A 16,116-nucleotide genomic window follows, 5' to 3' on the forward strand; every position below is an offset into this window, starting at 1 on the left:
AGTGCGTGTGACGTCTGTAGAGGTTCAAACATGCGCAAAAAATGCGCAGTCAGAGACGGTAAACAAATCCCTCCGTAATCTCTGCCCTAGTGTTTGGTTTACAAAATAATGTTTTATTATTATTATTTGCAAAAAGGCATGTGTTTATTGGCATTAGCATTAATGAAATACAGTGGTCTACTTTCCATGGATTAAGTGCTGCACGTCCCCTCAACTAATTAAAATATATGTCGAAAATTACAAATGACCATGGTTATTTACTTACCAAAGAATGCAGACTTGGATCAGACAGGAATTATTTTAGATTTAATTCAGAATAAACATTTACATCTTTGTTGTTTCATATTATTTCCATGCAAAATGATTTTATCATACAATAAAAAAACGTGCATAGCAGTAAACCAGAGGGCTATTGTTACAAATACAGAAAGATGAGTCCTTTGTATTAGTGCAATTCTATCAGTTGCCACAGTGGGGAGCCCATCTCGGGATAATAATCACAACACAACTTTTCTCTGTTGATCACTCACATAGAATGCAGCTGTGTTCGAGTCAAGTTTAGAAAATGTCTAGAACGAAGCAGGTACTGTCATTATCTCCATTTGACTTGTCACATTGTCTATAAGCTCTGCGAGAGGTAGGCTGGGCTATCACAGCCTAGTTTGAGGATAATGCACGCCAGTGATGCTGTATCCAGTATGGGGATTCAACATAGGAATGGAATAGGGATAGGAGTAGAGAGCAGGCTCATAAGGGGAAGCATTGGTGTGTCCCGTTGGGGCATGACGGTACATAGGGTTGATCTGGGACTGAGGCAGTCTGTTGGTGGATAGAAAGAATGGGTGTACAGGTGGCTTCTGTCCAGAGTCTCCCCTTGTCCTGTCATAGGCTGGGACGAGGTAGGACACTGGTATGCTGACATTAGAGTGGAATACAGGTTGTTGCGTTGGAAGTGGCTTGGGCAACATTGTCGTGGACTTCTCCTTTTTCTCTGTCTGATAATGTCGAGGGACCATATGTAGTTTCTTAGTATAGATCAGATCATTATCATGTAACATAGGCCTATTTGGGTTCTGATGGAATGTGTAACCTGGTCGAAAGGGTATAGGCCGCAAAGGCTCCATAGATTTGGGATAAACTTTAGTGAAACTGGAGGTGGATGGAACCAAGCAAGACCTAACAGTATACGTGCAGGACGTTGGTGGGGATATTTGGTGAGCTGGACGTCTGTTACTCCCATTGCAGACAGGGCTCCATACAGAGTTTTTACTCTGACCTTTGATAGAAACTGTGTCACCCAGTAGTGGGCTGACCTGAGGGAAATCGCTTTGTCCTCCAGGGAAGCCAACATATTTCTTGACATCAGGGCTGCAGCTCTGAGGCTTGTGGACCCCACTGCAGGCAGATATTGGGTTGCTGGAAAAAGGAAGAGGTACTTCTGGTTTTGGAACTGGGGGCCTCTCTTCAGTTAGTGCTGGACAGTCCTCAGAGGAGATGGAGTAGGGGGATGGGCTACGGGAAGAGGAGGACGACGGAGGGAGAGGAGAGCCCTCCGAGGTAGTGCGTGTCCGGCTAGAACGGACCAGCCCTGGGGACCGGGAGCAGTGGATCACAGAGGGCCTGCCCTTACGGTCCTCCTGTCTGGGGCTCTGACAGTCCTGGGACTGACTCAGGCTGGCCTGGGCCATACGCTTCTTCTTCTCCAAAGGGGAGATGATGTCTGAAGCAGAAGACTGGACCTGACCTGGCTGGGATAGGGAGTACGCTGAGGAAGAGAGGTCGTCACTGACGGTAGTCTCATTGTTTGGTGGAGGACGGTCTGGGTGGAGCCTTTCAGCTGGAGTGGTCCATGGAGACGATGGAGTAGAGTGTAGCTGGCCCTGAAATAATACAACATGGAGAGTTCACTTCCAGTCGTACAGTTTGGGGTACAGTAACTGTATGACAATCATAGGCTGGAGTAATAGAAAACAGCCAGTGACTTTTATGACAATAGTCACAAACAGGTGAAAAGTGAAGTACCTCAGAGTCCGTCTCCTTTTCCAGATGGGGCCTCTTCCTCTTGCCCTCAGATTTGCTTCCCTCAGGGCTCCTCTTGTACTGTTTGCGTGGTTTGCTTGGAGGCAGAGGTTTGTCCTCCTCTCCCCTCAACTGTCTCTCAAAGGGTAAAACAAGCCTGTATTGAAGACAAAATAAATTACACAATGAAAACAAGCAGAGATGGAGTGAGTTGAAGACAGATTATCTGGAGCAGTGTTCACCTCTCATAGTGTCTGCGGGTACAGGTAGCAGCGCTGGTGCTGCCTGGGCTGCCCCCCAGCTCATCATACACATTCTTCCACAGCCGTCGTGCTGTCACCTGTTGGAAAACACACCATAGTGAGCAAACACACCCCTCTAAATCCCTCATCCAGAACCATTATGCATTAATTTGAGGTAAAGTATACGACTGTCTAATCTGTCTTTTTATATGAAGAATATATGGAGTGGCCTCCCGAGTGGCGCAGCGGTCTAAGGCACTGCATTGCTAGAGGTGTCACCACAACCCGGGTCGGCAGGGATGTACTTGTCCCATCGTGCTCTAGCGACTCCTTGTGGCGGGCCGGGCGCATGCATGCTGACTTCAGTTGTCAGTTGTACGGTGTTTCCTCCGACACATTGGTGCGGCTGGCTTCCGGGTTAAGCGAGCAGTGTATCAAGAAGCAATGTGGCTTGGAAGGGTTGTGTTTCTGAGGACGCACGGCTCTTGACCTTCGCCTCTCCTGAGTCCGTACGGGAGTTGCAGCGATGGGACAAGACTAACTACCAACTGGATATCACATAATTGGGGAGAAAATGGGGAAATAAGTACCACAAAAAAAAGAATAGATTATATGGAGGGAGATGATTGGCCCATTACTAAAATAGAGAACAACGTCTTACTATAGGCTAAGCTCCTGTGAACTGAATTGGCATTTCATAGAAACCCTTCCTCTCTCAGCGCATTGAGCGTGTACACATGCCACAGAGTGGAAACTTCATTCAGCAGTCAGTGTGGACTCTGCTCTTAATGTGGTGGGTATGGTCATGTTTACATCCTGTCAACTAAAGATAATGTTCCACACAAGAAGCTAAGCTGCATGGTGTCTTTCGCAACATAAAAAAAATTTGAGTAGCTGCCACTGCCATCTCTGTGTGATCAACAACCAGGTCAAGTGTAAAAAATATACAACTGTACGATATGGGTGTACTCACAGAGTCGTAACTGTACTATATGGGTGTACTCACAGAGTCGTAACTGCCAAGCTTCTCAACAGTTTTGTAGATTTTCCACAGGTTAACTGTGAGGAGAAACCATATGCATTTGAACATTGGGGACATTGCACAGTTCTATAATTACTATTATATTGTATCATTACCTATGAATTGTCTTAACACATGCATTTACAAACTACCCCAAAGATCGAGGTGATCTGGGGAGCAGGGAAAACGTATCTATGTAATAGAGATTGAGTAATAAAGCTACGGCTAAATCCTTTGAACATGGACTCACTCTGCTTAAAGCCCAGGTGTGGTATCCTCTCTATGGGTGTGCCTCTGTCCTTCATGAAACAGTGCAAATTGGCTATGAAGGACCTCTCCTCTGTCTCCATTGGGCTAGACCTGGGAGGCTCCTCACATTCACTAGCTGAGTCAGAAATCTCCATCGCTGCAGAATTCTACGGTAGAGACCATCAGATAGATGTAAATCCAAATGATATGGATGCATACTATTACCGAACATATACGTCTTCAAAACAGAACTGCAAGAAGAAAATAAACCAATCATACATTAGGAAACTTTTTTTTAATGATCTCAATGTCTTTTCTTGGGCAACTAGAATTTCAAGTGAAACATTCAGAACATGACAGAGTTGGCTTCACCACTTTCAATAAGTAACCATACATCCTGTATAAAGGGAAACCAACAGACATATGGGGTTTTCGGTCTAGACCTGATTATCAGCCTGGTGACAAGGATGTCTAGTTGAATAATAAATATGAAGATATCGAGCTCTTTATACAGCATGAAAAGGTCTCTGTTATACATTTATTTTCCACTGACATGAAAGTGAACGTCATGAATGTAATTTAGAATTTACAAAAGACTGAGTAGCCTAGCAAGTAGTTCACATGATTAGAATATGTTCCATGAGAATGCAAAAAGAGTGAGGTTAAAATTCAATTGCAATTATCTGTTTGAAATGATCAGTAGAGCTCTTGGTCCAGTAGTTTTCAGAGGCATATTTCAGGATTTGATTATTATGTTGAATTTGGAGCTTACTCTGTAAGAACGTTGTTTAAGCAAACACAAATCAAACACAAATGAGTAGAAAAGGGAAAAGTCACAAAATGCGGTGAATACCAAATGAGAAATGAAACAGTAGAGGCATGCAGAAATTAAGCCCTGAACAGATTACTGTCCTTACATTCAATGCATTCATTTGGATGAGAAGTCTATGATACTTCAAAAAAGGTCAAGCTGACACAAAATGACCAAAGTATAGGATTCACAAAACTGCAGACACCGTGTCATCATAATTTGTACTATAAATATTTGAAAAGTAAAACTATTATTTTGGCAAAATTCACAAAGGGACAATGTCTGATTATATCAGTTTTGTGCACAAGCATACAGGTTGAATTTGCACAGAGCTATGGACTGATAGTGTAGAAGTTTGATATTTTTTATTACAATTTATATTACAATATGTAAAGTGGAAAATGAAATACTGTATGTCAATACAATATCCCAATCCAAATGACTGAATACAGAGACTATTTTGTTTCTGTGGCGTATGCTGAGCTGTAGGCAACTGTCAAGCAGAGTTTCATATTGAATCAGGTTCCTCTCTGTGGTTACTGGTTCCGAGAAGCAGGACCCAGTGGTGAGTAATAGTGAAGATGTGGGCCCCTATTTGGGATAGCCCTGACTGACTCACAGCTCTATACAGCTGTCCCATAGACACGGTTCCCAGCTATAACACCCTATCTTTTATCAATGGGCCTCCTCCAGCACCATGCAATGTTCTCTCGCTTTCGTCTTCTTCCTGCCTTGACTGGCCAGCTGCTACTCTCTCGCCAGCTCTCTCTCTCTCTCTCTCTCTTGCTATGGATACATTTCCATGACTTACGTTGGGTAGTAGGTTATTTTCAAAGTCATTTTAGGACAAGTGCTTTACAAATTTGTAGAATAATCGTTCCACACACAGCCATCTTCACATCTAATCAAGGAGATGAAAGATACAATGCAAAGTTCTTATGAACAAAGCAAAAGCATGTATGACTGGAATATGGATTAGTCATAGAGGGCAACATATTTCCAGAAAAGCAGAAATAGTATTTTTCTGAAAACTTAATCCATGTGTTGCATATGACTACGGAACAATGTGATGAAACCATTTTTACAGTAAGCAGTCCATATTAGAAGATAAGCCTACTGCTTTATTTGTATACTATACTGAATAAACGTATTCATGGCTGGACCACAAAACAGAGAGATGTCAGTCAGCTCTACGCGACATAGGTTTCATACAGGAAACGACTGTAGTCCGAGTCATAAAGCCCAACATATAATATTCATCATAGTTAACCACACAAAAATAAGGCATGAATATCGTTGTGAAAGACTGTCAGTAAACAGCATCTAAATTTCCACCACATTCACATTTTGGAAAAGGGCATAGGAAATGTTGTCGTCAATGTGTCGATAAGACTCTCACTATGATTGTTGGTGGCGTGCCCGGGTTGATGCTATCGACAGGCCACTTGTCACCACAGAAACCACTGGGCTTTCATCTCACAGCAATGTCTTGGAAATTTGATGCATCTCTGCACTAACTTTTATTTTCTCATCTTCAATTACCAGAACTGTGTCTAGTGGAATTCCTGTTTCTGTTTGTGTAGATAGTGCAAATAGAGAGAAATGTATATTCTTTCACGCTCTATGAGACATCGCCTACTTACTATAACATTAAATAATCATTTTGCTGATTACTGATCTGAGAAATAAGATAAAACGATCAGATGTGATATTGCATGACGTCACTTCCCAATGGTTACAAACGTCAATTCAACATCTATTCCACGTTGGTTCGATGTAATTTCATTAAAATGACCTGGAAACAATGTTTATTCAACCAGTGTGTGACCAGGGGATTAGTAATATTATTTCATATGATGAGGATTTTTTTGAGAAGTGTATGCAACAATGAACATGTGCAAAGGGTAAACATAGAAGTACACTCTTCAATAACAACAACTTCAATTAAATGTGTTATTTGTATAATGTAACTCATTCCCTTTTCCATATAGTTCAGTTATCATATTGTATGCCCACACATGAAGTCAGACATATGTCAGACATGTAAAGAATGTGACTTAAGGTTACATGTGGTTTTGTTCTTTTACAACTTACTGTATGTAATGAAGAAACACACAATTCTTCTACGAAAATTAATCCCTTTATAGGAGCCTAATACTTGACATGCTAATTTGACGTTTGAAGAAATAGAGAACTGAAAGCAGGGGGAAATGAAACACACAACACAAGAAATGAAGAATGTAAACATACTGGAAGTGAATGTGTTCTTGCAGACGCACATCAAAATTGAACTCTCTCTTTCCAATGTGGATGTACATTCTAAATTCATGCAGAAAAAGACAGCCAAGTGTCTCAAGCTGCCTGGAGACAATGAGTCATAAATGACCTGTCCTATCTTACCTGGTTCAGTGTCCCCTCCACACCTCTGCCCTCCTCCATGACTGGTCTCTGACTGGTGTCTCGCCCCCCTTCAGGATCAAATACTGCCACAAGGCACAGAGAAAAGACAGTGACAACTAGGCCAGAGCACACACCCTCCACTCCATATGGGCAATTTGTTTACCATAAGCAAAGAATGGTGTATGTCCCATGCATCTTCAGTTTAACCCAGAACAAGATGCAATGAAACCCTACATATGTGAAAAGCTGATGCCTTGGTTCACCTATGATTGCATTTCCAGTCCTGTGCAAGCAGCAAGAACAAGTATACGTGTGATCTATCACTGAATATTCTGTAAGCTAACACACACTCCAGTAACAACGAAAGAAAACGCAGTTTTAATATAAAGCCACATGGTTACAACACCACTTCCTGCTTATGAGTCTAACCGCAGTTATGTGGTACCCTGCCTGATATGAAAGCATTACAACATGTGAATGAAAATGCAAAATGTAATGTAAAAGGCTGTTTTATTTTCAGTATTTAATTTACATTTGACTTTCAGTTGTCATGGCTGTACCATTCACCCCCCCCCCCCACACACACACACACACACACACACATCATTTTCAGGCATAACATGTTAAGTGCCTGAGAATAGCCTTAGTACTGATACAAATTTAAAAGACTTAAAGGCTGAAGTTGAAAGTGAATGGATCCATGTACAGCCATGACAACTGAAAGTCAAATGTAATTGTCATTGAACACCCACATTCTAACCTTTTAACATTCTATTCTTCCTCAAGGAGAGTAGCAGTCTCTTCAGTAGCCCACCAAACATAATTGATATCACTTGTCTGCAAACCCAATATATAATTTTCTTTCGAAATCAGCTTGAATCATGCTTTCCATAGAACTTTGAGACCTTGGACTATAAGGTTATATCTGAATTTGTCAAAATTTAGTTGACATAGCCTTGTTCTTTTCCATGTTCTCTACCTATAAAGTACTCTAAATACCCAAATGCATGTTGTTATTTTCAAAATAATACAAGACAAAAATTGCTGACACCATTCAAACCAATGAGGGTTCAGAACTTTAAAGCCAATTATCTCAGAATAATCTTTTTGCAGATAGAAATGTATATTCCCAAGCTCTCGACTTCCCTATTTCATTTGTTCAAATATGTACATTCGTCAATGTACAAAGGACATTTTTGGAAGGAAAAGGGATGTCATCGTGGCAGAGTAAATTGTTATTGTGTACACAGTAAATTGAAGTACTTAGTATATCTCATGCACATTAATCTACAGTTTATACTAACCTGCTTAAAGCTAGAATCCTTCATTGAAACAATAGCAGTGGTCACTCCATCTACGTTTTGGCAAAAAGCTGTAGGATGGCCTTGGAGAAATATAGCCACTCAAATTCATAAGCAGAGCTATGGATGCAAGGACTGACATCCATGATATCAACCTTAGTTTTAATCATGTTTTGAGGCTATACAGTGTGAGTTTATATTTACATTGTTTACAAATATTGGGGCATAACTTGAATTTTGGATTCTGATGTGGTGCAAAGGTTGAACTAAGATCATGAGCAATTTAGAAGTTTATACTCTTCAAGAATCAATGGGTATATATCATTAATGTATACGTCCAAAAATGGTGTAGCAACTAAGGATTCCAGCTTTAAGTCATGATACATTGCAATTGACCAGTGTTCCAGTTTTATCAGCCCATCAGTTATTTAATTACTTACTCTCTCCAAGCCAGTAATTAGGAATGCTCCTTATATTTCTATATTGGCTTGAAATATGCATGTCAAGTGTTTCTGCTTAGTGACGAATTAAAGTACAAGTCAAAAGTTTGGACACACCTAATCATTCAAGGGCTTGTCTTTATTTTTACTGTTTTCTACATTGTAGAATAATAGTGAAGACATCAAAACTATGAAAAAAACACATGGGAAAAAAAGTGTTAAACAAATCAAAAAATATGTTATATTTGAGATTCTTCAAAGTAGGCACCCTTTGCCTTGATGACAGCTTTACACACTCTTGGCATTCTCTCAACTAGCTTCACCTGGAATGCTTTTCCAACAGTCTTGAAGGAGTTCCCACATATGCAGAGCACTTGTTGGCTACTGTTCCTTCACTCTGAGGTCCAACTCATACCAAACCATCTCAATTGGGTTGAGGTCAGGTGATTGTGGAGGCCAGGTCATCTGATGCAGCACCCCATCACTCTCCTTCTTAGTCAAATAGTCCTTACACAGCCTGGAGGTGTGTTGAGATATTGTCCTGGTGAGAAAAAAAATGATAGCCCCACTAAGCTCAAACCAGATGGGATGGCATATTGCTGCAGAATGCTGTGGTAGCCATGCTGGTTAAGTGTGCCTTGAATTCTAAATAAATCACTGACAGCGTCACCAGAAAAGCACCACCACACCTCCTCCTCCATGCTTCACGGTGGGAATCACACATGCGGAGATCATCCGCCCACCTACTCTGCATCTCACAATGACACGACGGTTGGGACCAAAAATCTCAAATGTGGACTCATCAGACTGAAGAACAGATTTCCACCGGTCTAATGTCCATTGCTCGTGTTTCTTGCCCCAAGCAAGTCTCTTCTTATTGGTGTCCTTTAGTAGTGGTTTCTTTGCAGCAATTGGAGCCTGAAGGCCTGATTCACGCAGTCTCCTCTGAACAGTTGATGTTGAGATGTGTCTGTTACTTTAACTCTGTGAAGCATTTATTTGGGCTGCAATCTGAGGTGCAGTTAACTCTAATGAACTTATCCTCTGCAGCAGAGGTAACTTTGGGTCTTCCTTCTTGTGGTGGTCCTCATGAGAGACAATTTCATCATAGCGCTTAATGGTTTTTGTGACTGCACTTGAAGAAACATTCAAAGTTCTTGAAATGTCCCGGATTGACTGACCTTCATGTCTTAAAGTAATGACGGACTGTCATTTCTCTTTCCTTATTTGAGCTGTTCTTGCCATAAATGGACTTGGTCTTTACCAAATAGGGCTATCTTCTGTATACCACCCATACCTTGTCACAACACAACTGATTGGCTCAAACGCATTAAGGAGGAAAGAAATTCCACAAATTAACAAGGCACACCTGTTAATTGAAATGCATTTCAGGTGACTACCTCATGAAGCTGGTTGAGGGTATGAGAGTGTGCAAAGGGTGGCTACTTTGTAGAATCTAAAATATAAAATATATTTTGATTTGTTTAACGCTTTTTTGGTTACTACACGATTCCATGTGTTATTTCGTAGTTTACATTTTTATTTTTTTAAACTAGGCAAGTCAGTTAAGAACAAATTCTTATTTACAATTGACGGTCAACACCGACCAAACCCGGACAACGCTGGGCCAATTGTGCGCTGCCCTATGGGACTCCCAATCACGGCCAATTGTGATACAGCCTGGATTCGAACCAGGGTGTCTGTAGTGTCGCCTCAAGCGCTGAGATAGTGTTTTAGACCGCTGCGCCACTCGGGAACAAAGACGGCCTACCGAAGAGGTCTTCACTATTATTCTACACCGTAGAAAATAGTACAAATAAAGAAAACCCTTGAATGAGTAGGTGTGTCCAAACTTTTGACTGGTACTGTAAATATTTTATGTTTTATAAAATGTATTTAAAATACAAATAACATTAAGAATCGTACCCTTTGCATAGAAAACGATGTCATGTTTATATGTATGTATGTTTTTATGCCTCTATTAAAAACGTTGTCAGTTAACTTGCATCATGCATGAATTACAATAGCCTACCCAATGTAAGTGCCATTTCACAACTTCCCATCACAGTTTATTTCGTATAATGAAAACATAAATGTGTGATCGAGGTTACAAAAAACAGTAGGCTGTTGTCTTAACTGCAAACGTTGAAATAAATGATTAAACAGTGCCACAATTTGCAGCCTACGTCACCATTATAACTAAGTGTGTGCTTTTGACAAGACATGTTGATTCCTCTCCAGCTAAAATAATAAAAGCTGATGGTGCTTAACATGATTAGTAAACTTCCAAAATGTTAAGAAAAACAACTTACCCATTTGCAAAATAATCCCTTGACTCGCGATTTGAAGAAGGTTTACTTTGTTTCAGCACCACTTTACTGAAGAAGCTTCTCTAATTTAGCACACCTCGAAATAAGACGTTGTCAATGGATTATTATTGGTTGATCATGTCTACAATACAGCAAGTGAGTCTGGGAGTTGAAGTTTTTGACTCTGGGAATTGCAGCTCTCTGAACACCCAGTAGTAGTCTCAAGGCACATTGAATCAGTTTTAATAATTGTTTACTTTCATGTAGCCTTTCTCAAATGTATGACCTGAGGCAATTTGTAATGAGTTCACTAGACTAGGCTACAAAGATGTAAAAACGAATTATATATTTTATCTTTATATAAGTGCACACGTTGAACTAATAGCAATAGAAACATCTTGTCTAGATAGTCATCACAATATGATTATCTGACGTTCTGATCTTTTCAACAAAACCACACATTTGCATTTCATCCATGGGAATAATTTAGCCAATCATAATCTGTACATGAACTTTGAATTTGGAAAATAAGGATGTATATAACAAAAACCTATCAAATCAAATGCAACTGTCAATATTGGTGCAGCAAACTATTTTATCCAGCTTTGCTTTAGAAGTTTCAAAAGTCAGTGCAATTCTTCCACTTGTTGCAGATAGAGTATGACATTTAAATATATGTTTAACCTTTAAATGTCAAAATAACAAACCTATCAGTTGGCTGGCCGGATCTCAGAGGGATTTTTTTTTAAAGACAAAACACCCGTTTCACTGCTGTTTGAAATAAGGATTGGTGAAATAGAATTACATTTGATATACTAATGACTTGGGCAGGTGTTGAGCAATTTCACAGAACTTACAGTTTGTCACATGCATTGGTTAAAAACGTCATAACTATATTACTGTTCTTCTTGGTTCGTGCAATTGTGATATTGATATGAGTTGATAAAATATTTAATTTGACTCAGATTGTGATCACAACTTGAATTCACAATTTACTTGTATTAAGCTGATGAAAACATGCACTTTTAGCTCGATGTAAAAGTGGTTGTTAGATCAGGAATATATACTGAATAAAAATATAAACGCAACAATCTTACTGAGTGACAGTTCATATAAGGAAATCAGTCAATTGAAATAAATTAATTAGGCCCTAGTCTATGGATTTCACATGACTGGGAATAGAATACACATTTGTTGGTCAGATGCCTTTAAAAAAAGGTAGGGGCGTGGATCAGAAAAGCAGTCAGTATCTGGTGTGACCAACATTTCCCTCATGCAGGGCGACACATCTCCTTCGCATAGAGTTGATCAGGCTTTTGATTGCGGCCTGTGAAATGTTGTCCCACTTCTCTTCAATGGCTGTACGAAGTTGGTTGATATTGGCAGGAACTGGAACATAAACGTCAATCCAGAGTATCCCAAACATGCTCAATGGGTGACATGTCTGGTGAGTATGCAAGTCATAACATTACTGGGACATTTTCAGCTTCCAGGAATTGTACACAGATCTTTTCGACATGAAACATTTGCTGAAACATGAGGTGATGGCGGCAGATGAATGACCTAATGGGTCTCAGGATCTCGTCACGGTATCTCTGTACATTCAAATTGCCATCGATAAAATGCAATTGTGTTCATTGTCGATACCATAACCCCACCACCACCATGGGGCACTCTGTTCTCAACGTTGACATCAGCAAACCCCTAGCCCAAACCACGCCATACACGTGGACTGCGGTTGTGAGGCCGGTTGGACGTACTGCCAAATTCTCTAAAACGACGTTGAGAGGCATATTGTAAAGAAATGAACATAAAATGATCTGGCAACAGCTCTGGTGGACATTCCTGCAGTCCACATGCTAAGTGCATGCTCCCTCAAAACTTGAGACATCTGTGGCATTGTGTTGTGTGACAAAACTGCACATTTTAGTGGCCTTTTATTGTCCCCAGCACAATGTGCACCTGTGTTATGTACATGCTGTTTAATCAGCTTCTTGATATGCCACACCTGTCAGGTGGATGGATTACCTTGGCAAAAGTGAAATGTTCACTAACAGGGATGTAAACAAATTTGTGCACAACGTTTGAAATAAATAAACGTATTGTTCATATGGAAAATGTCTGGGAACTTTAATTTCAGCTCATGAAAGACAGGACCAACACTTTACATGTTGCGTTTATTTTTGTTCAGTATACATTGGACCTCGCAGGAGGGTTCTGTTCACACTGAGTCATAGTGAATCTTTACAGAATGCAAAATTATTCTACAAACCACCAGATTAACTGTTTCTTTACAAAAAATATACGAACATTGTATTTGTCAATCTATCCCTGAAATTGGAAACTTATGGAATTGTAATTCAAATAGGTATACGTAAAAATCAAAGATCTATAATTCATGACACCTATAAGTTAATACCAAGATAAACTGAGCATTGAGAATAGATGAGAAATGCGATGTAAAGAAAACCCCCTGCTATTCATCTCAGTCTTCCAGTGACAGAGGGGGTTGTGATGAGGTCAGCAGACTGTAAACTGAACCAGTTCAAAAGAAATGTTGTCATTCCAATCAGAACAGGTTTGACTCACAATCCTGGGAACGTATCATCTAATGGCCTTCTAGTCACAGTTTGCATACTACCATTAGAAAACCACTATAGGCCTACATCTTTTCTATTTCTTTGTCATTTTGTGACTTTGGGTTTCTTGTAAGTTTCAACCATTTTCAGTAACACAATTAAATTACTTTTTAAAAAGAGGACTATGGAAGGCTTTTAGGCATGTTTTTTTTAGTTGAGGGAAAATTAAGTGAGATCTTATCTTACAGGATGGGGAAATGTTAAATCTCGCTGTTCTTGTGAAACTGAAACAGAGGTAATAACAATAAAAATCCCCAGCCGTTACCTTTATGCTCTCATTCCAGGAAACTGCTTATAGAACACATCACAGCTGAGGTTCATGTACAGCGCATTCGGAAAGTATTCAGACCCCTTCACTTTTTCCACTTTGTTACGTTAGCCTTTTTTTTTAAGCAAACAGGTTTTTAGACCAATTTGTAAATATTTTTAATATTTTTTAAATACCTTATTTACATAAGTATTCAGACCCTTTGCTATGAGACTCGAAATTGAGCTCAGGTGCATCCTGTTTGATCATCCTTGAGCGGTTTCTACAACTTGATTGGAGTCCACCTGTGGTAAATTCAATTGATTGGAGATGATTTGGAAAGGCACCCACCTGTCTATACAAGGTCACATGGCAGAACAAAATCCAGGAGTTTGAAGAAATTGTCCGTAGATCTCCAAGACGGGATTGGGTTGAGGCACGGATCTGGAGAAGGGTACCAAAAAATGTCTGCAGCATTGAAGGTCCCCAAGAACACAGTGGCCTCGATTATTCTTAAATAGAAGAAGTTTGGAACCACCAAGACTCTTCCTAGAGCTGGCCACCCAGCTAAACTGAGCAATCGGGGGTGAAGGGCCTTGGTCAGGGAGGTCATCAAGAACTCGATGGTCACTCTGACTGAGCTCCAGAGTTCCTTTGTGGAGATGAGAGAACCTCCCAGATGGACAACAATCTCTGTAGCACTCCACCAATTAGGCCTTTACGGTAGAGTGGTCAGACAGAAGTCACTCCTTAGTAAAAGACATGACATCCCGCTTAGAGTTTGCCAAAAGGCACTTAAAGGACTGACCATGCACAACAAGATTCTCTGATCTGATGAAACCAAGATTCAACTCTTTGGCCTGAATGCCAAGTGTCACATCTGGAGGAAACCTGGCAGCATCCCTACAGTGAAGCATGGTTGTGGCAACATTATGCTGTGGGGATGTTTTTCAGCGGCAGGGACTGGGAGACTAGTCAGGATTGAAGGAAAGATGAACAGAGCAAAGTACAGAGATCCTTGATGAAAACCTGCTCCAGAGTGCTCAGAACCTCAGACTGAGGGGAATGTTCAACTTCCAATAGCAAAACAACCCTAAGCACACAGCCAAGACAACGAAGGAGTGGCTTCGGGACAAGTCTCTGAATGTCCTTGAGTGGCCCAGCCGGAGCCTGGATTTGAACCTGATCGAACATCTTAGAAGAGACCTGACAATAGATGTGCAGCGACACTCCCCATCCAACCCGAGAGAGCTTGAGAGGATCTGCAGAGAAGAATAGGAGAAAGTCCCCAAAGCTTGTAGCGCCATACCCAATAAGATTCAAGGCTGTAATTTCTGCCAAAGGTGCTTCAACAAAGTACAGATTAAAGGGTCTGAATACTTAGCTAAATCTGTTTTTCCCAAAAATGTCTGAAAAGTTATTTGATTTATCATTATGGGGTATTGTGTGTAAATTGAGGGGGGACAATTTGATCAATTTTAGAATAAGTCTAACGTAACAGTGTGGAAAAAGTGAAGGGGGCTGAATACTCTCCAAATGCACTGTACGAGACAAAGGGGTAGTCCTAACTGTGCCATCAATATCAAACAGTTACTGCTCTTTGAAAGTCTCCAAAGCTTTCACTCCAAACAGATTTCAGAATAATCAATATGCCACCTTACACAATTCTGTTCCTATTCTATCAGCTAGCTCATACCGCCCTCGTATGTTTAAATCGACTTACTGCTGCCACAACAACCAACATTTACAAAAGATGCTATAAGACAGGAACACATTTTACTTTAACACTTTTAATTATGACGAACATATTTGCATTACAATATACTCTTGAAAAACAAAAACATGAATACATCACACCTTGAAATGACCATGACCGGTTTTAAATCATTCTTTAATTCCTTTATCATTAATTAAAGTGACAATGTCTTAAACTTTTTCTTCCACAACGATTTCATTATAAATTAAAAAGCAGTGAAGCTGCATAGCCTAATGGTTATGGAGTTTCAACACAGATTAAAAATGAGAGAAAGCACTTTCCAGAGGACGACATCATCCTGTTCCCCTCCTTTGGCACTGTCACAAGATAATAACAGCATCTGATCAAGGCTCTTCTGCTTGGTTAAGCCAATCACAGACCTGTATTTTGATGGAAGCTGGACCTGGCTGTGAAAGACTGGTTAAGCAGAGACTAGTTGTACACAGGACCAGGGTTGCAAAATTCTGGGAACTTTCAATGAATTCCCAGGTTTTCCAGAATTCCTGTTTGGAAGATCCCAGATTTCCTGTTTATGCCCTTCCTGATTCCAGGATTCCTCCAACCACGATTTCAGGAAAACCAGGGAATTTATTGAAAGTTCCTAGAATTCTGCAACCCTACCCAGGATACATATGGAAACGGCAACAGCACGAGAGAGGAAATATGACTTCTGCTTTGTTTT

The 16,116-nt window shown here is 40.3% G+C and overlaps 1 protein-coding gene across 3 annotated transcripts; it reads right to left on the minus strand.

Moving 5' to 3' along the window:
* Positions 1–284: 284 nt before the first annotated feature.
* LOC112248491 (AT-rich interactive domain-containing protein 5A) lies at positions 285–10,942 on the minus strand. 3 transcript variants are annotated; one of them, XM_024417560.2, is made up of 7 exons: positions 10,796–10,942; positions 6,743–6,825; positions 3,533–3,698; positions 3,268–3,320; positions 2,262–2,359; positions 2,023–2,176; positions 285–1,880 (listed from the first exon to the last, which is right to left on the minus strand). In XM_024417560.2, the coding sequence occupies exons 1-7, from the start codon at positions 10,797–10,799 to the stop codon at positions 651–653; spliced, it is 1,788 nt and encodes a 595-aa protein (XP_024273328.1). In that variant the 5' UTR covers positions 10,800–10,942; the 3' UTR covers positions 285–650. The 3 variants fall into 3 exon arrangements, with proteins under 3 accessions (XP_024273328.1, XP_024273329.1, XP_024273327.1); XM_024417561.1 differs by lacking the exon at positions 10,796–10,942 and adding an exon at positions 7,006–7,095; XM_024417559.1 differs by lacking the exon at positions 10,796–10,942 and adding an exon at positions 6,906–6,995.
* Positions 10,943–16,116: the final 5,174 nt, after the last annotated feature.

Source organism: Oncorhynchus tshawytscha, linkage group LG04 (genome assembly GCF_018296145.1).
Source record: "Oncorhynchus tshawytscha isolate Ot180627B linkage group LG04, Otsh_v2.0, whole genome shotgun sequence".
NCBI classification, from domain to species: domain Eukaryota; kingdom Metazoa; phylum Chordata; class Actinopteri; order Salmoniformes; family Salmonidae; genus Oncorhynchus; species Oncorhynchus tshawytscha.